Raw genomic sequence first — 22,631 nt, 5'->3', positions numbered from 1 at the left:
TTGGAAGATCGTTTTATCCTGAGATTAAAGTTCATAATCCTTACTCAGGCCTGTGTGCGGGAGGGCGGGGTTTGCGGGCGATCGGGTTGGACAACGACAGTGCAGGGGCATCGGCTCTCGCTGCAGGGCGGCATCTCGGCGGATCAGCGGCCCTGTCACCGTGAGTCGCGGGTCGGCCTGCGGCAGGGAGGGGGAGTGGGCAACGGTCCTGGCGAGGTCAGGCCCGAGGCCTCCGGTTCCGGGCGCTGGGAAGCGGCCTTGGCTTCCCCTGACACCGGCCAGGCCCCAAAACCAGAGTCCACGGTGAGACCCTGCAACGTAAACTGAGGAGGTGGGGGCGATTAGCAGGCTGACGCCAATGCATTCTGGGATTTGTTGTATTACTGTGCATGCGCTATACTGGCGCAGCAGCTAGCGGGCCACCTCTAATACATTTTTGAAATGATCTTGCGGGCCAAATATAATTATATCGCGGGCCAAATTTGGCCCCCGGGCCAGAGTTTGACATGTGTGCCCTATGCCATCGGAACTCTGTAATTAGTAAGGGATTGCTTAAGGTGGGATGTGAATGGGAAGGAAAGGGTGAGAATCACTGCTCTAGACCCAATTGTTACTGAAATATTTTGCTTGAGAAAAATTGTCATTGGCCCATTTCCTTTAGTGTTCTGAAACCGTGCACATGACGAGTCAATGAGGGATGATTAAAGCAATGGTCTTCAAACTTTTTCTTCCCACCCACAGACCACCTTAAGCAATCCCTTACTAATCACAGAGCACCAATGGCACAGGGACGCGAGTGGAAAGAAAAAGGTTGAGAACTGTTGTATTCTGGTAACTCCACATCTGATTAGGTTAATTGTTAGGCAAGTGGTCAGAGAAGGACCCCACCCCAAGAAAGGCTTAAATCACAGGAACAAAATAAGCTTCCGTCTCACTGCTCCCAATCTTACACACAGTCCTGATGTGGAATGTGGGGTCGCAGCTCCACTTTCACCCGAGTTCAGGTGCTGTCTGTGTGGAGTTTGTACGCTCTCCCCTTGTCTTGGACCAACAGGTCGGTCGCCTGACGAAGGCACCCGACCCCCCCGTTGAAACGCCGGTGTCCGGGGCGGTGGAGGAATTGGCTGAGAAGAGCGCGTTGCTCCCAACCCCCTCCCATGGTTGGAGAGGGATTTAACTGCGATCTCACGGCGCCGGGCTCGTCTCCAACAAAAGGAGCGGGAGGCAGGGTCCGCCGCGCACGGAGCGAGGGGGAAGGCATCGCCAACGAGACGTTCGGTCTGGAGTCGCCGCTGAAGCGCAGACCCAACGAGGATGGTCCCCAACTCCAGCCGCGTCTGTGTGTCCGGGAGCCAGGCGGGCTGAGTGCGGTGCTCCAATCCCCAGGATTCGGGACTCTGAGATCCCTCCACACCTCCGGCATCTTCATTTTCACCTTCAGTGTGCATGCGCTATACTGGCGCGGCGGCCAGCGGGCCAACTCTAATATATATTTAATATGATCTTGTGGGCCAAATATAATTATATTGCGGGCCAAATTTGGCCCGCGGGCCAGAGTTTGACATGTGTGCTCTAGAATGTATTGAGGATGGAGGGTGGGAGATGAACTTTACTCAGCCTTTGCTGTAAGTAGAAGCGCTGCATGAGGGCAATAATCGGTGGGATGCTGACCGACAGAAGGATAGTGGCAGACTGCTGGAAAGCAGACTAAAATTAAAATGTTAAAACAGTGCAGTTTTCACGCCTCACAAGCTGGGTTAGGTGACTGGTGATGAATATCTTCACCCTGGAAATATATTAAACAAAAAAAACATCATATCTTGATAAATGTTAAAAGGTTAATTGATATTTCTGATGTGAGCACTGCTGTGTCTTTCTACAGATCTGTATTCATTTTATAAATTGAATGCTGTTTTTATAGCTGCAGAGTTTGGGCATTCTAAGAGGTTATTGTTCTCTGCACAAGTACAATGTGCAGATGCACTGAAAATCTCACTTGCTGCAAACACAGGAAAAGAAAACACACCAACAATAGAATAAATTAAATTTCCACATATGATATATGTTAAAATGATAGAAAAAAAAATATCCGTAGTTGAAGTTAGTGCAAATAAAAAGCGATGCTTTAATAACACAGACAGATCTTTTAGTGATCCTGGAGTAGTTCATGGTGAGAGTAGTATGGGTGGTTCAATATTATTTAGCCTGTTTTTTTGGAAAAAATATCTAGGCTGTCTTCTAACCCATCAAATCCTCCTGATGAATTAATACATTTTCCTATGTTTCTCTTGGTAGGATTGATTAAAGTAGCGGGGATGGATCGCAATCCATCCCCACCTCCAAACGATGAAAGTGATAGTGAGACCACTGGAGATGATGCAATTGGAAGCACAGTATATAGCAAGCACTGGCTGTTTAGCACACTCATGCAGCTAATCAAGGTAACATCCGCATCATGTGCACACAAAAATACAGCTTGTACTATGATGTGACATCAGAGCATACTTGTTCAATGGTAACTTGATCTTTTAACTTGTTTGGAAACTCAAGTTCCAAATCCAATGGTCTTTTATTCAGTTATATACATCATGGATTGAATACTTGGCTAAGACTATTTACCAACTCACAGTTAATGTGTCAGTAAGGATATTCCATACCTGTAATATCCTAAGGAGTTTTAAAGAGGTCTAAAATTAAAACTTGATTCAACCAGAATATGTCTGAACCTGACTTAACACACAGGGCTTATTGATATCATCATTCTAAACCTTTAAGCCTTTTGTGTTTTGTCCATTTCCACCACTTCCTTGAAAATATTCAATGACTTGGACTTGAATGACTTGAGTCAGTCATTGCAGAAGGTGGTACTTCAACAGACTTGAATTAGTATTCAGCTCCAAATTTAAAAATGAATATGAATTTCTATTGTCTTTAGTTGAATGAGCAGGATTAAATCAACCTGGGATTACAAAACAAATAAAATTTATAGCAGATACAAACCTTCCTGATGCATCTTGGCTCATGAATGTGCCAAACATGAGTTGTTTGGGCTACTTAATGACAAAAAGAAAGTGATACTCATTGCTTTTATCTGTTTAAAGTTTTTATTTTGTGCGAGAGAAGAGAGCTCTTCTATTGACTTGTATGAACTTAACTTCATTGCATTTTATAATTTTTACTATTTTACTGGGTTTCTTTTCAAAAACGTACATGTACAATGCCAACAAAGTGTTAAGTGCCCAGAATATTAACTATCCCATTTTGCTTTCCTAGTTTGTCTCTACTGAGGGCGAAGAGACAGAAGTTTTGAAAACTGAAACACAATTGGATGAGGACCTTGAGAATGAGATCTGTAAAGTCTGGGACATGTCTATGGATGAGGTAACCAAAGAGCAGTGGTGGAACTTGAATGTCATCATAATTAAAAACTGTTTGAAAATAGGTTATTTACTCTGTGTTGGAGCAAAATGCATCTGAAAGGCAACCAGACTATGACTAGGATATGGTTGTTCACTTAAAATTACCATGTAATTTTTTTTGCCACAGGTTGTTCTTTCTTTGCATTCTTCTCTCTGGCTCCACACCATCTCTAAGATCAGTGAACAAGTAGCTGATTTGGTATCTAGCTTTACAAATGAATCTTAACATCACCTAGTTGAAGTATCTGAGTTTTTATTTTGACATCATTCATTTTCTCTGGGGGAAAGTTAAGGTGCGATGGGGAAGTCAAAATATTAATATTTATCTTCACTGTAATGTGGCACACTGAGATACCAAGGAGTTTTAAGATGAAAAAAGTCATCGTTCTAGAGCATTAGTGAAATTTTATTTTGCCACGGCAGCACACTTTTCATTCAGGAAAAACGTTTGGGTTTTCCCAGTTAGTGTGGTCATTGTCTCTGATGTTTGTGATGCATGATCCGTGCTAACAAAATATATGGCCCTGCTGGATTTGTCTTTTTCTTTTTGGGGAAGAAAAAAAAGCACTTTGCACAATGGCAGATGCAGTACTGCTTTGTGACTTTTGAATGTGTCTCACCTCCAATCTAATGCTTTTTACTCATAGATGCAGACTTGGATCTCTTACAGTCTGCTAATGCAAGCTTGTGTTGTATTGCAGGATGTTACTCTGTTTCTGGAAGAATTCAATGTAACAGACATTTTATTAGGAATCATTGGTAAATCTAAGTGTCCTCGACTAACGGTAAGTGAATTGTGTAGCAAGTCTGGGGTTAATTCCAGTGTTGCTCCATTACAACTTTGTACTGAATTCTGTCAGTAATTGCACACACATTGTAAGGTCTGTTATAGTTTCATCAATTGTACTGTGTCTGAGGAGTTGAGTTGCCGATCAAAATTGTCCATTGGTCTCTATTATAATATTACACACAGCAATGTTATGTAGTTTATAATGATACTTGGCTCCAATAAGTGTATTATGTTCATAGTAACTAATACTGGACAATGAAGATTTTGCTTCCTGAATACTTTTAGGTGTATTTGATGGAGTTTGAGCTGCTGATCACAAAATCACCTTAAAATCTTCCTATCGCATACTTTTTTTTAGATACAACATATTTTTGAGATTTCCTGTCTTAAGCCTATTTTCAAGCATAAAAACCACGAAGTACAACATGTCATTGAAAATTCATTTTTTTGTATTCACACTTGGACCACTTCCCTGCTGATCTTGGTGCAGTCAGTAATGAATATAGTGAAAGGTTTCACCAAGACATTGCGACCATGGAAAAGCAGTACCAGGGCAACTGGAATCCCATCAATGCTGGCTGACTATTGTTGGACACTGACATGAGAGGCATCAGATGCTGAGTACAAATAAAAATCAGTGGCAAAATATTTTTATGTCAGTTGATCTAACTGTCTCAGCATCATTATGCAATTAAACATGCTAATTTCAATAAAAGTTCATTTAATGTTTCTCCAACTTCCTACATGATACATCTAATCTGGAATTATTTTTGAGTTCAGCTTGAAGTTGTCTATCATAATCCTCAATTATTTCAGGAAGCAAACATGTTAAGAAAATAAATTGTTGTCCACTATAATTACCTCCATCCATGTGCCCATCTAAGAGTCTATTAAATGGTCCTAATGTTTGAGCCTCCACCACCATCCCTGGCAAGGCATTCCAGGCATCCACAACTCTCTATGCTTGTATAAAAAAAAATTACCCCTGATGTTTCCCCTAAACTTTCGTCCCTTCTCTTTGTACATAAGTACTCTGGTTTTTGCTATTTCTGCCCAGGGAAACGAGCACTGGCTGTCCACTCTATCAATGTCTCTCATAATCTTGTAGACCTCTATTAAGACTCCTCTCATCCTTCTACATTCCAAAGAGAAAAATCCCAGCTCTGCTAACCTTGCCTCAAGACTTGTTTTCCAATGCAGTTAACATCCTGGTAAATCTCATCAGCACCCTCTCCATTGCTTCCACATCCATCCTATAATGAGGTGACCAGAACTAAACACAGTACTCTAAAGTGTGGTCTTACCAGAGATTTGTAGAGTTGTAACATGATCTCTCTAATCTTGAACTCAATTCCCCTATTAATGAAGCCCAGCATCCCATAGGCCTTCTTAACTATCCTATCAACCTGTGTGACAACCTTGAGGGATGTATGGATTTGAACCCCAAGTCCCCTCTGTTCATCCACATTCTTAAATAACCAACCATTAACCCTATACTCATGCTTCTGGTTAGTCCTTCCAAAATGCATCACCTCACACTTATTCTGATTGATCTCCATCTGCCACTTTTCTTCCCAGCTCTGCATCTTGCCTGTATCCTCTTGTAACCTTCGACACCCTTCAGCTCTATCCTTTGGCTTGGCTTCGCGGACGAAGATTTATGGAGGGGGTAAATGTCCACGTCAGCTTCAGGCTTGTTTGTGGCTGACAAGTCCGATGCGGGACAGGCAGACACGGTTGCAGGGGAAAATTGGTTGGTTGGGATTGGGTGTTGGGTTTTTCCTCCTTTGTCTTTTGTCAGTGAGGTGGGCTCTGCGGTCTTCTTCAAAGGAGGTTGCTGTCCGCCGAACTGTGAGGCGCCAAGATGTACGGTTTGAGGCGATATCAGCCCACTGGCGGTGGTCAATGTGGCAGGCACCAAGAGATTTCTTTAGGCAGTCCTTGTACCTCTTCTTTGGTGCACCTCTGTCACGGTGGCCAGTGGAGAGCTCGCCATATAACACGATCTTGGGAAGGCGATGGTCCTCCATTCTGGAGACATGACCCACCCAGCGCAGCTGGATCTTCAGCAGCGTGGACTCGATGCTGTTGACCTCTGCCATCTCGAGTACTTCGATGTTAGGGATGAAGTCGCTCCAATGAATGTTGAGGATGGAGCGGAGACAACGCTGGTGGAAGCGCTCTAGGAGCCGTAGGTGATGCCGGTAGAGGACCCATGATTCGGAGCCGAACAGGAGTGTGGGTATGACAACGGCTCTGTATACGCTTATCTTTGTGAGGTTTTTCAGTTGGTTGTTTTTCCAGACTCTTTTGTGTAGTCTTCCAAAGGCGCTATTTGCCTTGGCGAGTCTGTTGTCTATCTCGTTGTCGATCCTTGCATCTGATGAAATGGTGCAGCCGAGATAGGTAAACTGGTTGACCGTTTTGAGTTTTGTGTGCCCGATGGAGATGTGGGGGGGCTGGTAGTCATGGTGGGGAGCTGGCTGATGGAGGACCTTCAGCTCTATCCACAACTTCTCCAACCTTCATGTCATATGCAAACTTATTCACCCATCCTTCTGCATCCAGGTAATTTATGAAAATCACAAAGAGCAGGGGTCCCAGAACAGATCTTTGTGGAACTCCACTAGTCACTGACCTCCAGGCAGAATACTTTCCTTCCACTACAACTCTCTGCTTTCTTTCTGCAAGCCAATTTTTTCTCCACACAGCCAGGCTTCCACTGATCCCATGCTTCATGACTTTCTGGATGAGCCTGAAGTATTCACTTAGGATCTCCTCAGTCTCCTCCGCTTCCAGGCACATGTTGCCATCTTTATCCTTTAGTGGCCCCACTTACAATTTCATTTGTGATCCTTCTGTTCTTCACATATGCATAGAACGTCTTGGGATTCTCCTTAATTCTACATACCAAGGCTTTCTCATGCCCCCTTTGAGCTCTCCTAAGTCCTTTTGTAAGCTCCTTCCTGGCTACCATATACTTCTCATAAGCCTTTCCTGTTTTTTGCTTCCTATGTCTAATATATGCTTCCTTTTTCCATTGTTATGTCAGCCATGGTTCCTTTTTCCTACCCTCTTTTCCTTGTCCCAATAGGACAAACCTAAATTCCTCCACATTACTTCTGTGCTTTCATCCTTGAACATCTGTTTCCAATTTACTCTTGCTAGTTTCTGCCTCATCCCTTCGTAATTGGCTCCCAATTAAGCACTTTCCCATTTTGTCTATTTTTATCCTTTTCCATAGCTATGCTGAAGCAAAGGGAGTTGTGGTCACTCTCACCAAAATGCTTGAACACCAAATGGTCTGCCACCTGACCAGGTTCATTAGCCAGAACTTTTGCAGTTAGGAGGTGCCAATCAATATTAGGGAAGTTGAAATCACCCATAACTACAACCCTGCATCGTTCCGAAATCTGCCTGCTTATCTGCTCCTCAGTATCCTGAGGGCTATTTGGCATCCTATAGATTACTCCCAGTACAGTGATTGCTCCCTTCCTATTTCTGACTTCCACCCATACTGACTCAGTTGACACTCCCTCGCGGTGTCCTCCCTTTCTATAGCCGTGATGCTATCCCTGACTACTCACCTTCCATCCTGTTCCTTTTAAAACACCAAAACCCCAGTACCTGCATCAGCCAATCCTGCCCTTCCTCCAGCCAAGTCTCTGTAATGACCATAATATCGTACTTCCCCTTTATTCCTAATACTCCTATTATTGAAATAGACACATTTCAACCCCTCTATCCACCTTCATTTATGTTTTGTCCTCTGTCTGTCCTTCCTCACAAACTCAGAATGCATGGCATCATACTTTTGACCTACCCTAATCTCTTCAATTCACAAATCTGCTCCCTGCATCAACTCTTCAGCCATGCATTCATCTGCCACAACTTCCTATTCCTATCCTCTGGGACGTGGCACAGGCACCAATCCTAAGATTACCACCCTTGAGGTCCTGCTTTTTAACTTATTTCCTAACTCTATATTCCCTCTTCAGGATCTCATCCCTACTCCTATCTATGTCATTGGTCCCCACATGAACCATGACATTTAACTGCTCATCCTCCCCCCATTTCAGAACGCTGTGAAGACGTCCCTTACTCTGGCACCTGGGAGGCAACATTCTACCCTGGAGCTTTGTTCTTGTTCACAAAACCTCCTATCTGCTCTCCAAACCAATGTTCCCAATTAACATAGCTCTCCTCTTCTTCCCCCCCCCCCCCCACCATTTCCCTTCTGAATTGAAGGGCCAGCCTCTGCACCCGAGATGTGACCACCACAGCTCATCCCTGGGAGATCGTTCCTCCCAACCGTATCCAAAACAGTATACTTGTTGAGGGGAATGGCTGCAGGGGTACTCTACACTGTCTGCTTATTCCCCTTCCCTCTCTTAACAGTCATCCAGTTACCTGCCTCCTGACTTTTAGGGATGACTGTCTCCCTGAAGCTCCTCTCTATCACTACCTTTGCCTCCTGAATGATCCATAGGTCATCTAGCTCCAGCTCCAGTTCACTAACTCAGTCTCCCAGGAGCTCTAGCTGGATGCACCTCTTGCAGGTATAATCGTCAGAGATTTCCCACATCCTACATTTGGAGCATTCTACTGCCCTAGCTGTTGTCTCCATTAACTCTCTAATTTAAATTCAAAGATCTTGCCTTACTGGAATCAAGCTCGTCCTCTACTTCCCAAAACCTCATGAGTCAAAGCCTCTTAAGTCCCACTCCTATCCTGAGCCATTCTCACACTGGCCACTCCTCTTGAGCTATCCCTCTTTTTATTTGTCACTTCCCCTTAATTACTGCTCCCACCAATCACTGTTCTGTTTAACCCTTAACTTGCTTTCCACTCACTTTTTAAAGGCACTCCCTTCAAACTGGTTCCTGACACTCCCAGCTCTTTCTCAAGTCCCACATCGCTTTTTTTTTCAGTAATGGTCCCAAGGTGTTTGTGACCTGAGTCCCGCTTCACTTGCATTTTAAAGGCACTCACCTTGAGCTGCCTCCTGACTCTCCCAGCCCTCTCGTCCCGTCCTGAGATGTACAGAATTTGTCCTGCAGAAATTAACAGAGGAATTGTATGTTTTCTGCTCTCAGCTAAGAGATTGTCCTTGTTTTTTTTAATCAGCAGTACTGTGAAATTATTTAATAACATTACTTTTCTTTGAGGTTAGGAGATCTGCGTTGGTATCTTGGGCAACATGGCTTGTTATAAGGAAACTTGTCAGTCGATCACAAACAATGATAATCTAGTGTGAGTACTGCTCGGCTTCCTGTGCTGCCTTTTTGGTGTTTTCTTGTATCATGCTTCTGATAATATTAAATCTTGATATCATTGTGATATTTTGGGGAAAAAATGGATAAAATCTAATTTCCTTATCTCCAATTTTGTCTACTTTGTTTTCCCATTTTCCCTGTATACTTTATATATTGAGTGGGGTAAATCATATATGTTCACAACAATAGAAAAGCTTCATGAGAGGATTGGTCTTAAATCAAAGATATTGTCTTTCTTTATTCTTCGCAACCTTACACGTCACGCAATTTTGAAAGTAGTTTGAGCTGCAAACAAAAAAATGCTTATGTATTTATTTATTTAGACATCCAGCACGGTAACAGGCCCTTCCTATACATGACCCCATGCTACCCAATTTCCACCCAGTTAACTTGCAACTCCTGGTATGTTTTGAAGGGTGGGAAGATCCAGAGTATCTGGGAAAATGTACAAGCTCCTGACAGACAGCACCAGATTCGAACCCAGGTCGCTGGCGCTGATTCCCTTAACTGTGTCACCCCCATAATGCCTCCTACATTATGATAAACTCAGTGCACAAATAAATTCTGCTACTTGTTTTCCATTTGAAAAACAATGAAAACCTTGGTTGCACTATAGGGATTTACAGTTTATGGCTGTAATTTTTTAAAAAAAGGCTATTTTAATGAGAAAAAAACAGCACTATTTCTTAACTGATGGCCCTTGGGCTTGTTCTGGGTGATCTACACCGAAGACCAATGTAAGTGATAAATGAATTTGTAAAATAAGGTGGTAAATTTGGTAATAAAAATTCTCAAAAAATGATCCCACAGCAAAAAAAAACAAAAAAATCCCATCAGCGGTCCGGGAAAGGGATCCAGCTGGCCAGCTCCCTCCGCCTGTTGATGGTCTGTGGGTTTATATAGGTGATCTGTGATAAGTGATATGGTGGTCTGTGGGCAAAACATAGGTGAGAACCACTTGCATAATAGGAGTCTTTTTACTTTGAATCATAGCTTAGAATCCAGCCCAGACAGAATAAATATCCTGCAGAGTTCTATATTGAGTTGTCTAAATCCAGTTTGTATTAGATATGTAGGATTAAAAAAAAAATACATAAGCCACTTCATATGGAGAAAACACATTAGCTTTGTGCAATTGCATATGGAGTCCTTGCACTTCAACCTTGTGAATGTTGCTCTTGGTGCAGTTGGGACACAAATCATGGAATGGTATGGAATAATGATTCCGAAAGTGGAAAGATTCAAGGGGGCGGTCAGGGAAAAAGGGACATTCCAAACCTTCAGTCTTGTTATTATTCAGTCTACTGCAAAGTTTAATGAAGAAGCCAGTGCAGTAATTTTCTGGCTAGACTTGGGGTGGCAGAAGTGAGCAAAATAAATGGCAACAAAGCATTCTCATGAGAGCTGGTATCAGTGTCATACCCTCTCAGTGCTGCCGCCGCCACCCCTGCCTTAGTGCTGCCACTTCCCCCCTGCTCACCCCTCTTGAAAAATACAAACGTTGGCAAATAATTTATTAAATAGTACAAAATTGATTAGAAGTATGATGATGATATGTTTGTGGCTCTTTCATTGTGATGGGATGCCACAGACTTGATGGGATGAATGGATGCATCTGTACCATATTAATTTTATAAATTTACTAATTCTTCTGGATGATGCAGTCCATTAATCTGGAAAGATTCCTGTTCCATCATGCTGCACTTTTAGGTTTGAGCTGTGAATTGTAGAAGTAAGGTCTTATGCAGGTAAGGTTTATGCTGCCTTTTTGGTGTTTTTTTGGATCTGACTTATCTTCTGGATTCAAGAAACTAAGGTGGCAAGTTGAGCTGTGCCTGGCACTAAGAATGCTTTTGGTCTTTCTCTGTTTCTGTTTTTTCACGTAGGACTATTCTTGTAATTGTCCCATATTTGCAAGAGATAATTGCTTGAGGAAGATGACCAGAGAGAAATTGATGTTAAATTAACTTATGGAAAATTATATGCTCCTTTGATTTGGAGTTGAGGGAGTCTGGACTGATGGTGTGTTTCTTTTATGTCCGATAGTGAGGTGTTGCTGTTGCTACTGGGAGATTCTGATCCACCGACTCTCTTGGAGACCAGCAGGTATATACTTGAATATTGCTTTATCTGCATAATTCTGTGTATTGAAGTTGTGAAGATTGCATGATGCTTAATTACCTAATTAGCTGATTCACTTAATATGTTAATATGGATCCAAAGTCTGTCTGCTTTGACCTGGTTGCAGTTTTTTTTATATTCAGTAAAATCCCCTGGTAACTGGCACCAATGAGGATTGGTTGAGAGTTATTCTTACAATGCCCAACTAAAACATCCACTGCCTCATGATTTGCTGATTTCTTCTAACCAGACAAGTTGAATATAGATTTTTTTTTTGCCGGTTGCTTGGGGCTGCCATTTGCTTGAATTCTAGATATCAGGGGTTTTACTGTATTCAGTTTCACGATCTAGTTATTGAAGCAAGACCAGAATATATTACTCATCCTGATTGCCCTTTGGAGGTGGTAGTGAGCCCTGTCTTTCTTGAATCACTGATTTTTTTTTTCCCCAAATGAAAATGTTTCCACAATTCTATTAGGCAGTGAATTCCAAGATTTAGACCCAGTGACAATTAAGAATTGAAGATTTGTTTCCAAATCAGGATGTATACATCATGGAGTGAACTTGGAGGCTTTGTCCTTCGTGGTGAAAGAGATTGTAGGTTTGAAAGGTGTTGTTAGAGCAAGCTGGGCAACTAACTGCAGTGCACTTTATTGATGGTATACTATATATCCACTGTGAAACATTGCAGGTTGCTTTGTCCTGGATAGTATCAGATTGCTTGAGAGTTGTTTGCACTGCATTCATTATGACATGTGCCTTGTAGATGATGGGAAGACTTTGGGATGCCAGGAAGTGAGTCACTGGTAGGATACCCAGTCTCTGACCTGTTCTTATAACCACGGTATTTTTTTGGTTGATCCAGCTGTGTATCTGGTCAATGATGGTCATCCTTTTCCCTCTCCGTTATATTGATAATAGAGGATTTGCCTGTGACAATGCCATTATGCCCATGGTCTCATTCCTACATGTGAAAACTGTGATAATTCCTAATTACAAGCAGTGTGAGTTCTTTATGGGTACTGGTTGACCTGGAAATACTGCAAAATATAAAAATGACTGCCTCGTTAATTGTAAGGCACAACTAACCATAGAATTAAATTTCATCTTGTATGCGTTTGAGAAACAGCAAGAAGTGTTCATATTTACAAATTTATTGATACAGTTGCATTGACAGAACCACTGGCCTTTCCATGATGGTAAATATTAAGGTAACTGTCTTTCTTTGGCAGGTTAATACTAACATGCCTTTCTCAGCCAGATGTTGCCACCATCTGGGTTGACCAAATCCATAAGCAACCTGCTGTTCGGGATAACGTATGCTTCATAATGCAGAGCTCCACAAATAGTAAGTGGTCTCACACACAATATTAACATCAACCTTATTTTTAGTTTTATGCAACTTAAGGAAGAATCTTGGTGAAGATTTTAAGGGTAGTGGAAGAAAAGAGTAAAGTTGGGTATAACAATGCATTGTTTAGATACATCTGTAATATGGGGAAGAATGGATAAATGCAATTTTTGACTGAAAATTTTACACTGTTACATTGACCTGTGGGAGCTAGTCAGCCACTCAGGTTTCTACTGTATTTGATTATCAGTCTTGAGACCACAAAATCTCGACTGAAAATGGAGTGTAGAGTTCTGCTGTGATAGAGTAACTGAATGCTGTCTTTGAGTAAGAGTTAAATCTAGACTGTCTATCCTCTCAAATGAAATGAAGTAAGGAGATTTTGCTGAATATCTCTCAAGCCATCCCAAGGGAAGACTTGTTCTGAATGCTGGGTTTTGGATGGACCAATGTCAAGTAGTGAGATTGTCAATACTTTCCAACCTCTTGCCTCTCCTGCTTCTGTTTGCAGATCAGGGTAATGCTTTTCTTCATGCAAAGCTTCATGCATGTTCAGATCCATTTATTGCCATGGAATACACCTCAACTCAGCTGGATGTCAACCAAATCTATACATTCCTCAAGGTCGCTGCATACATTGATAGGATAGTTAAGACCTATGGGATGTCGGGCTTCATTAAATAGAGGAATTGAGTTCACAAGTTGAGAAGTCATAATGGAAGAATTCAGCCACTGAAGTTGGAATTCGAGGGCCAAACCCATCGGGACTATTGCCTGAAGAGGGCGCACAAAATCAGTGAACCGGTGCGGACTCGAAAGGCCAACATGGTCTGTTTCCGCTCCATAAATAGTTATATGGTTATAACTGTGAGACATCCAATTGCAATGGAGCAGTTTGGCCAAACATTTTGTAAACATACTAATTTTATTTTTTGTCTTGTCAGCTGATTTGTTGGGAAAGATTGGTGAGATGATTGATAAACTCTTTGACTTGGACAAGGAGCTAATGCTGAGCTGGATCGGGGAATCAAATGAGCCTTCTGCAACAGTGACAGAGCAGGAAAAAACAGCTGAGATTTTATTGGTCCCTTGTTTACTGGAAGCAGCCAGGCAAGTCAGGTAAGTTTTGAGAAAAGGAATGTATCCCATATATTTGGAATTACAAGATAATTCTGCAAACTCAACAATAGTTTCTTCATTAACACACATCCTTAGATAGACACAACTATTCATTTAATTTGGTGCTTGAAAAATAGTAAGGTACTTGAAATAAAAACTTTAAACTTTGGGAAATACTTAACAGGCATAATTTGAGAAGAGAGAAACAAATTTAACATTTCAAGTTGATGACCTTTATCAGAACGGGAAATAATTTTGACAAATTTCAAGATGCAAAATAGGAGAATATGGGGTGAGAACAAAGGGAATGTTTGTAGAAGGATGGAAATCAAAAAGAGAATAGGCATATTGTCCTTCTCAGTGAAATATCTGGCATAAAGGACATAAGGAAACAAATTTTGTGGACCATTCCCAGTTGTTGTATCAGCTCATGAGGAATGAGCCAAGGCAATTCATGTTTTCTTGACATTCATTAGAGAGGGAGAAGGTGCATGAGTGCACTGAAGTTGATCTTTTATCAGGGTAACGAGTTCTCTTATCAGGTCTTAGTTTTCAGCCTGAACAGATGAAGAACAGCTCGATCTTGTATGAAGAAAGAATCTTTCCATGTCTGCATAGACCTTCAAGAGTACAGAAAAAATGCTAAGCGTCAGGACTAAAACAGCCCATTTCATTCCATTACTCACTTCAAAACTGTAAGAAACGTTGCATGTTGACCTTAAAGGAATGCAGGAAACTTAAAAGTTTTGGGGGGGCACAACCAATTTTTGCCAATGTCTCGTAAAGAACTGGCATGTTGATGGTGTCAAATGCTTCGGTGACATAAATTCAGAAACCAGTGAGTGGTGTTTGCTGCTCCCTCCACTGCCTTTGTGGTTGACGTATCAAGTTGATAGTGTCGGCTCTTGGACTTTCCACTCTAAAGCTACATTGTGCAACTGGGTGCACTCTTACCTGATTGGTGTGAAATTACACAGTCCATATTCTAAAATAAATATCATTCTAAACGGAGGCAAGGCAATTGTGAACTCTGGTACTTGATCATTTTTACATCAGAAAGTTCAGATTACTCATAACAATGGAAATCCCTGCACTTTGTTTGATGGTATTAAGGTAACATTTGGCCCTGCCATCAATAAAGTTGTCCCTTCAAAATCTGTAGATGGTGAAGTACTTGCTGGCAGGAACAAACCCTGGATGGAAAACTATTCTGAGCTATATATGTGCAAGATGGATATTTCACAGTGTGTACTTATTACTGTTCTCTCTTTTGTGTACATAGTTGAGTTCCATAGAACCTCTATTCTTGAACTTGGAATTGCTCTCAATTACTTTGATGGGAGGAAGGCTCCTGATAGAGCTAACTCTCATATATGGAAAATATTCACTGGAGGAATGACTGTCCTACAAGAATTGCTTGAACTGTAACCAAGATGAAAAAGGATTACAATCAGGAAATAGAACAGTTGGAAAGGGAGATATTAAGTACAGAAAAGGAACTAGCAAAAAGGGATGATATAACAAAGAGAAGAGAATTGGCGGACAAAAAAATTAAAATACGTAACATTACAAACATATAAGGTGGAGAAGACTTCTGTAAAAGCACACAAAATATGAGAAAAAACACACAAAATATTAGCCTGGCAACTTAAAACAGAACAAGCTAAAAGAACTATATTGGCATCAAGGAAAAAGGACAAACAAATTATATATAATCCAATGGAGATTAATGAGAACTTTAAGGAATTTTATGAACAATTATACCAAACTGAGAACGAGGGGAAAGATGATAAAATAGAAGAGTTTTTAGCTAAAATTGAACTGCCGAAATTGCAAGAGGAACAAAACAAACTGATAAAACCATTTGAAATAGAATAAGTACAGGATATATTTTAAAAAAAGCTGCCGAACAATAAAACGCCTGGAGAGGATGGATTCCCAATAGAATTCTATAAAACATTTAAAGAGTTATTAATTCCTCCTCTCCTGGAAGTAATGAAACAGATATAAGAAACACAAAACTTGCCAGATTCATGTAAGACAGCAATAATTACAATAATACCAAAGACAGGGAAGGATCCACTAACACCAGCATCATATAGACCAATATCTCTACTTAATTCAGATTATAAGATAATAACAAAATTATTAGCAAACAGATCGGCCGATTGTGTACCTAAAATAATAAAACAGGATAAAACTGGATTTATTAAGAAAAGACGAACAGTGGATAATGTCTGTAAATTTATTAATTTAATTCATGCAGTTCAAGGAAATAAGATGCCAACAGTGGCTGTTGCTTTAGATGCAGAAAAAGCCTTTGACAGGGTAGAATGGAATTATTTATTCAAAGTATTACAGAGGTTTAACCTATCAGAGAAATATATTGATTGGATTAAATCATTATATAAGGGACCAATGGTGAAGGTGACAGTAAATGGATATATATCAAACCAATTTAAATTAAGCAGGTCAACTAGGCTGGGATGTCCACTATCTCCCTCACTGTTCGCTTTAGCAATAGAACCATTGGCAGAACTGATAAGAACAGAAAACAAAATAAAAGGGATAAAAATAAAAGAGAAGGAATATAAAATCAATCTATTTGCAGATGACATCATAGTATACTTAACAGAACCAGAATTATCAATAAAAGAATTACATAAGAAATTGAAGGAATATGGAGAAATATCGGGGTACAAGATCAAATCAAATAAAGTGAAGCGATGCCAATGAATAATGCGGATTACAGAAAGTTTAGAAAAGAATCACCATTTAAGTGGCAAACACAAGCAATCCGATACCTAGGTATTAGATTAGATAATAATTTAGGCATCTATACAAATTAAATTATCAGCCATTAATGAAGAAATTACAAGATGACTTAGAACATTGGAAAGATTTACTACTAACACTGACAGGAAGGGTAAATTGCATTAAAATGAATGTATCCTTGATACAATACTTATTTCAATCGTTACCAATTCCCTTAACAGAGAAATTCTTTAATGAACTAAAGAGAATAATAAGGACATTTTTGTGGAAAGGGGGGAAACCGAGGATAGTGTTAGATAAATTAACAGAGAGGTACAACCATGGTGGTTTGCAGTTACCAAACTTTAAAAATTATTATAGAGCAGCACAATTAAGGTATTTATCAGATTTTTATCAGACAAGGGAAAAATCAAATTGGACTAAGATAGAGCTAGATAAAATAGGGGAGAAGGTACCGGAACATATACTTTATAAATGGGATGAAAAGTTGGTGCAATATAAAAGCTCATCAGTACTGCATCATTTACTCAATATATGGAAGAAGATTCACTTAGAAAGGAAAAAAAAACAAATTACCAAATTCCAAAATTATTATTGACGCAAAATCAGCTAATCCCTTTTACAATAGATAACCTTTCCTTTAGAGAGTGGGAGAGAAAAGGAATTAAAAGAATAGAAAATTGTTTTTTGGGAAATAATTATTAACATTTGAGTAATTGAAGTACAAATATGGAATAACTCATGGTACAATGTTTGCATATCACCAACTGAAAGCTTATTTAAAGGACAAATTGGGAAGCAGACTGAGATTACCAGAAGGAAGCAGCTTTGAATATGTGATTACAGACACAATGATAATTAAAAGATTTATAACAAACATATACATCATGCTGTAAGAGAAGGGAAATGATAAAATAAGCTATAAACCCAAACAAAAGTGGGAAAGAGATTTAAATATAAAGATAAAAAATGAAACATGGGAAAAGTTATGTTCTGGAACTATGAAGAATATAATAAACACAAGGTTACGCATGATACAGTATAATTGGTTACATAGGTTGCATATCACTCCTCAAAAATTAAAAGAATGGGATCCAAGATTATCAGATAGATGTTTTCGTTGTAAGAAGGAAATGGAAACAACAGTACATGCAATTTGGGCATGTGAGAAAGTGAAAAAGTTTTGGGAAGATCTAAATCGGATATTAAATAAAATCACAAAAAGCAACATACCAAGAAATCCAGAGATCTTTCTTCTAAGTAAGTAATTAGGCCTCAAACTGGATGAAGCGCAAAAAAGATTCATTATGATAGCCTTAGCTGTAGCAAAAAAAGTATAATGTCAACTTGGAAAATGGAAGAGAGTCTGAGAGTACAGCAATGGTACATGGAAATGAATAAAAGTATTCCATTGGAAAAAATAACATATAATTTCAAAAATAAAGTCACATTATTTGAACAAATTTGGCAACTATACATGGAACATAACAGAGAGGGCTTGCCTCTGACCTCCACCCCCTAAAATGATAAAATGATAAGAAGACAAAATGACTTGATCCAGTGTGTAAAAGTAGATGACACAGTTTTCTTGTTTATTTTCATTGTGTGATGACATTGTTTAATGGTTTTATTGTATTGTATATGTTGAACGTTTTTTGGTTTTGGAGGGGGGTGGGAAGGGGGGGAAGGAAGGTAGGGGGAAAAAAAGGAGAGAAAAATGCCACTGTGTATATTTAAGAGGGAAATGTTTGTATGTATTTTGGTTGATATGGTTCACAGTGTGAAAAATAAAATAAAATAATTTAAAAAAAGAATTGCTTAAACCAAACATTTCCTTGATTTCACCTAGAAAAATTTAAAAGCCCCCTAATGCAGTGCTGATTGACATTATTATCATAAAAATGGAGCAGTGTTTTATGAAATTGGTGTCAAGGTGCACTATTAGTGCTTTATTTTACATTTGATCTATGCTGTGTTGAAATTGAAAGCAACATGTTTCCCAGTACCATCATGACTCATTTTGTTGGAACTGAAAACATTTGTAAATGGCTGAACATTGCAGTTGGTAGAAGAATAAAATATCAGCGTTGATTGGCAGTCTTGAACTGCTCAGCTCTGTGAGATGTTGGATGATCAGTGCTAATGAGTTTGGAGAATGGTGAGGTGGAAAGCTCCATGGTTACATCGATGTAAAATTTGATTGGCACATAATGGATGTGTGGATCTTTGAGGTACTTAGTTATCACAATTACAAATATTTAATCTTTCCACCTACTGCTCTATGTAGAAAGTCTTCTTTAATCTCATTGTTTTTTTTTCCTTTTGTTTAGGTCAGATAGTGTTGGGGGGCTAGAAGTTTATGTTCATATACTCCAACTTCTCACTACAATAGATGAAGGGATCCAAGCAATTGGTAAATGGCTTATTTTCAACATTCTTAACTACAGCTCTACAGTCCGGCATTATTCTATTACTTTACAGTGGTATTTCTTTTGGATATCTGTTGCTTTTGAGGTTGTAAACAAACGGATCGATTGTAATTCAGTGGCATTGTAAGTTATTGTTGGTAATTAAGGCACTTTACCCAGAAACAGAAAATGATCAAAATACTCAGCAGATAAACAAAGTTAACACTGCAGCAGAGTTATGCAAGACAATTGACATTACATTACAATTGAAATCCATCCAAAGCAACTTACTGTGCATGGAATTCATTTAATCTCTGAATGTAGTAGTTTAACTCCGTTTAAAATGTAGCAACTGAAATCTGCAGTGCGAAGCCCACTTGTAAAAATTGTGTTTCTTTATCCAATTGCTTTTAATAATTGATGAAAATGGTTGGTATAAGCAAGCAGTTAGGAAGGTAAGTGTATTGTTGGCCTTTGTTGCAACAGGATTTGAGTGCATGAGTAAGGAAACCTTGCCGCACTTGTACAGAGACGTATTGAAATCTCAACTGGAGCAGCATGTTCAGTTTTGGTCTCCTTATCTGAGGAAGGATGTTTTCACCATGGAGAAAATGTAGCAAAATTTCCTCAAATAGTTTCTGTGATGGCAAAACAGATATATGAGGAGCAATGGGGTGATAACTTAAAGTCCACTTAAATGTAAAGGAATGAAAAATAATCTTGTATAAATCAGTGAGATTTTTTTCTGCAATTAATTTAAATTATCTTAGTTCATTCAAAGTCCTGTTTCTACTCTTGCTTTTAGTGGAACAACACTGGTATAATCCTTTCCATTATCTATTTTTATGTAGAATCTCCATTTGATTTTGATAGAAAATAGAACTTGCATTTTTTTAAACGTAATATCAAGATAATATATTTGAAAACTGCTATAAAAGGGGCATTTGAAATAATACCGAACAGATTTTCATTGCTTGGGGCATAATTTTAAAGAGTAGAATGCTGTTCGTTAACTGCATTATTGTATATTTTTCTCCTTGTAGTGAGAACTCCAGACAAGGGAGAGGCAACCTGGACTCTACTGTGTGATATAGTTTGCACTGACCTTTGCCAGGATGATGACCCATCAATAATCATAGAAGAGCAGGCTAGTGTGCTGTCCTCTGCTGTGGCTATCTTATCTGTGATATTTGCCTCACACATGGAGAAGTTCAGCAAGGTTGAGCAAAGTGAGTTCAGCAGTTTATGGAAAATATTGAGATTGAGGTTCAGAGAAAAATAAATTCAGCCCTTGTATCTTGTGAGCATAAATAAGATTGTGATCTGAGATGGCCAACTATTAATTAAGGCATTTATGAAATTGATTGGTAGTTTAAGAATTCCAATCTTACTTCATTCACAAGAAAGCAGTTGCCACTTGGATCCTTATAGCCTTTTGCAGCAACCTAAACGTATTGGTAGAAGGTTAACTATGGAACTTGGGGACACCAAATGTGAACTAATTGCTTTAATACAGTGGTTTTCAAACTTCCTTTCCACTCACATACCACCTGAAGTAATCCCTATGCCATGGGTGCTCTGTGATTACAAAGGGATTACTTCAGGTGGTAAGTGAGTGAAAACAAAAAATTTGAAAACCACTGTTTTAATAAAACCAGCTCATCCATGATGAGTTTAGGTGATTGGGACAAGTTCATTGCTTATTCAGCGGGTAAAATTGGACATTGTCAATCATTTAAATCTTTGTATTGTACTTTGAACAATGATCAATTTGTCCACAGAATAACGTTAGCAAATTATTTTTGAAACATTATGTTGGTCAACATATAGAGAAAAAAACAATTGAGCCAAGGTCTCATTTAGTAGAAATTTTGAATGATTTTGGGAGGACAAAAAATTCCAACCTTTGGTGAAGTTGCTAATCTGTTTTATAACAGTATGAGCCAGAACTTAGATTTTATCATTGTACTGTCAAAAAGGAGATTCAATATATAATATGGTTTGTATATTATATTTGTTGTATTACTCAAGTAGTAATAGAACAGAAGAGCTGAACTAATTGTATCATTCAGTTTCCTTACTCTGCTTTAAGATTTACTGCTTGGGCCAATTTTTTTTTTAATGGACTTCCCCACTGCCTCTCTTTACTCTGCCAACATTTTCTTTGTCTTATCACTGTGAGTGCTTTGTATTAGTTTTTATGCCGATGTTAAATGCTCTTTTCTAATTAGGCACAATTATTGATGACTGAGAACTGCAATGTTAATTGTTATTCTTTTTGACAAGTACTATATTGATTGCCATCTTTGTGGTCATAGGTCTCTGCCTTATTCTGTTGGATCTTTACTTGGTTCACTTCATCTTGCCATTTCATTCCTTGCTTTGTTTTCTGTTGGGTGCAGATCTTCCCTTGCTCGGTACATTGCTGCGTGTTCTATTCTATGCAGAAGAATGTCCGAAGAAACCACCAGAAGGAACAAGGCGACCCAGTGCAGACAAATGGTCTGTCCCATCTCCGGTAGGAGCTCAGAAAGGGAAAAGACAGGAAGGAGGCTTCCACATGAAAATTCTGCTGAATATCTGTTGTGAATTCCTCTCTGAAATTTTCATGGACATTTCTAAGGTAAAATTAAGTTGGGAACTTCAGTAAGATGGTCATTATGAAGGATAAGTAATAATTTTGTGTTGGTTGGGGAGAAAGGAATAAATGTGATAAGATTCCCAGTAGGGAGTGGAAATTCCACTGGGGTTACAAGAGGGTTAAATGGAGGAAGTGAGGTGTAGGTGGGCAAGTCCATGGAGTTGAAGATGCTGCAAAAATGGGTTTGTTTGGTGAGCAGAGATTATCTAACATTCAGTGAGGAAGCTTGTGTTTAGAGGACTTGTGAAAACTGTTTGTAAACTAACCATTGATCTTGGTATGACTGACTAGTGGTGTAGTTGCCTCATTGCAAGTCAAAAAGAATCATGTTGCACTGTGTTAACTCTGATCCTCTCTTCTCTAGGAGCTTGTGATGAAAAGCTTTGAAGAAGGATATCTGAATCAGAAGATGTGTATCTGTGCTGTTCATCATCTTCTTCCTCTGTATACCACTGCGGTGAGTATTTCTGCATGTCTGTTTTAAATTTGTTGTGAACATTTACTCTTGGCTAGACTCTAAGACATAATAATCCTGAATTTGCACTCACAAAATCACAATCAAAGAACAATTACAATTTCAGCCCTGATTCTTTGTCTGGGGGAATCTTGCTGGCACAACTGAATCATGGGATTCTCATAATCTGGAAAAAAAACAGTTCAACATTTCAAGTGGCAAACCTTCCATCGAGTTGACATGTGAACATCTATGCCCTCTATCCAAAGCTGCCAGC

The 22,631-nt window shown here is 39.4% G+C and overlaps 1 protein-coding gene across 5 annotated transcripts in view; it reads left to right on the top strand.

Annotated features, from left to right (window-relative positions):
- saal1 (serum amyloid A-like 1) overlaps nt 1-22,631 on the top strand; it is a 37,691-nt gene that overhangs the window by 12,539 nt on the left and 2,521 nt on the right. For 3 of the 5 annotated variants that reach the window (XM_069901356.1, XM_069901348.1, XM_069901363.1), the window contains exons 2-12: nt 2,296-2,441; nt 3,274-3,381; nt 4,121-4,204; nt 9,383-9,462; nt 11,532-11,591; nt 12,839-12,954; nt 13,902-14,076; nt 19,182-19,264; nt 20,303-20,488; nt 21,662-21,882; nt 22,265-22,357. In XM_069901356.1, coding sequence (XP_069757457.1) covers nt 2,316-2,441; nt 3,274-3,381; nt 4,121-4,204; nt 9,383-9,462; nt 11,532-11,591; nt 12,839-12,954; nt 13,902-14,076; nt 19,182-19,264; nt 20,303-20,488; nt 21,662-21,882; nt 22,265-22,357 — 1,332 coding nt within the window. In that variant the 5' untranslated portion in view covers nt 2,296-2,315. The remainder of the gene's footprint in view (nt 1-2,295; nt 2,442-3,273; nt 3,382-4,120; nt 4,205-9,382; nt 9,463-11,531; nt 11,592-12,838; nt 12,955-13,901; nt 14,077-19,181; nt 19,265-20,302; nt 20,489-21,661; nt 21,883-22,264; nt 22,358-22,631) is intronic. The other 2 variants (XM_069901372.1, XM_069901381.1) reach the window with 2 other exon arrangements.

Source organism: Narcine bancroftii, chromosome 1, assembly GCF_036971445.1.
Source record: "Narcine bancroftii isolate sNarBan1 chromosome 1, sNarBan1.hap1, whole genome shotgun sequence".
Taxonomy (NCBI): Eukaryota; Metazoa; Chordata; class Chondrichthyes; order Torpediniformes; family Narcinidae; genus Narcine; species Narcine bancroftii.
This window is presented reverse-complemented; position numbering and strand designations above follow the sequence as displayed.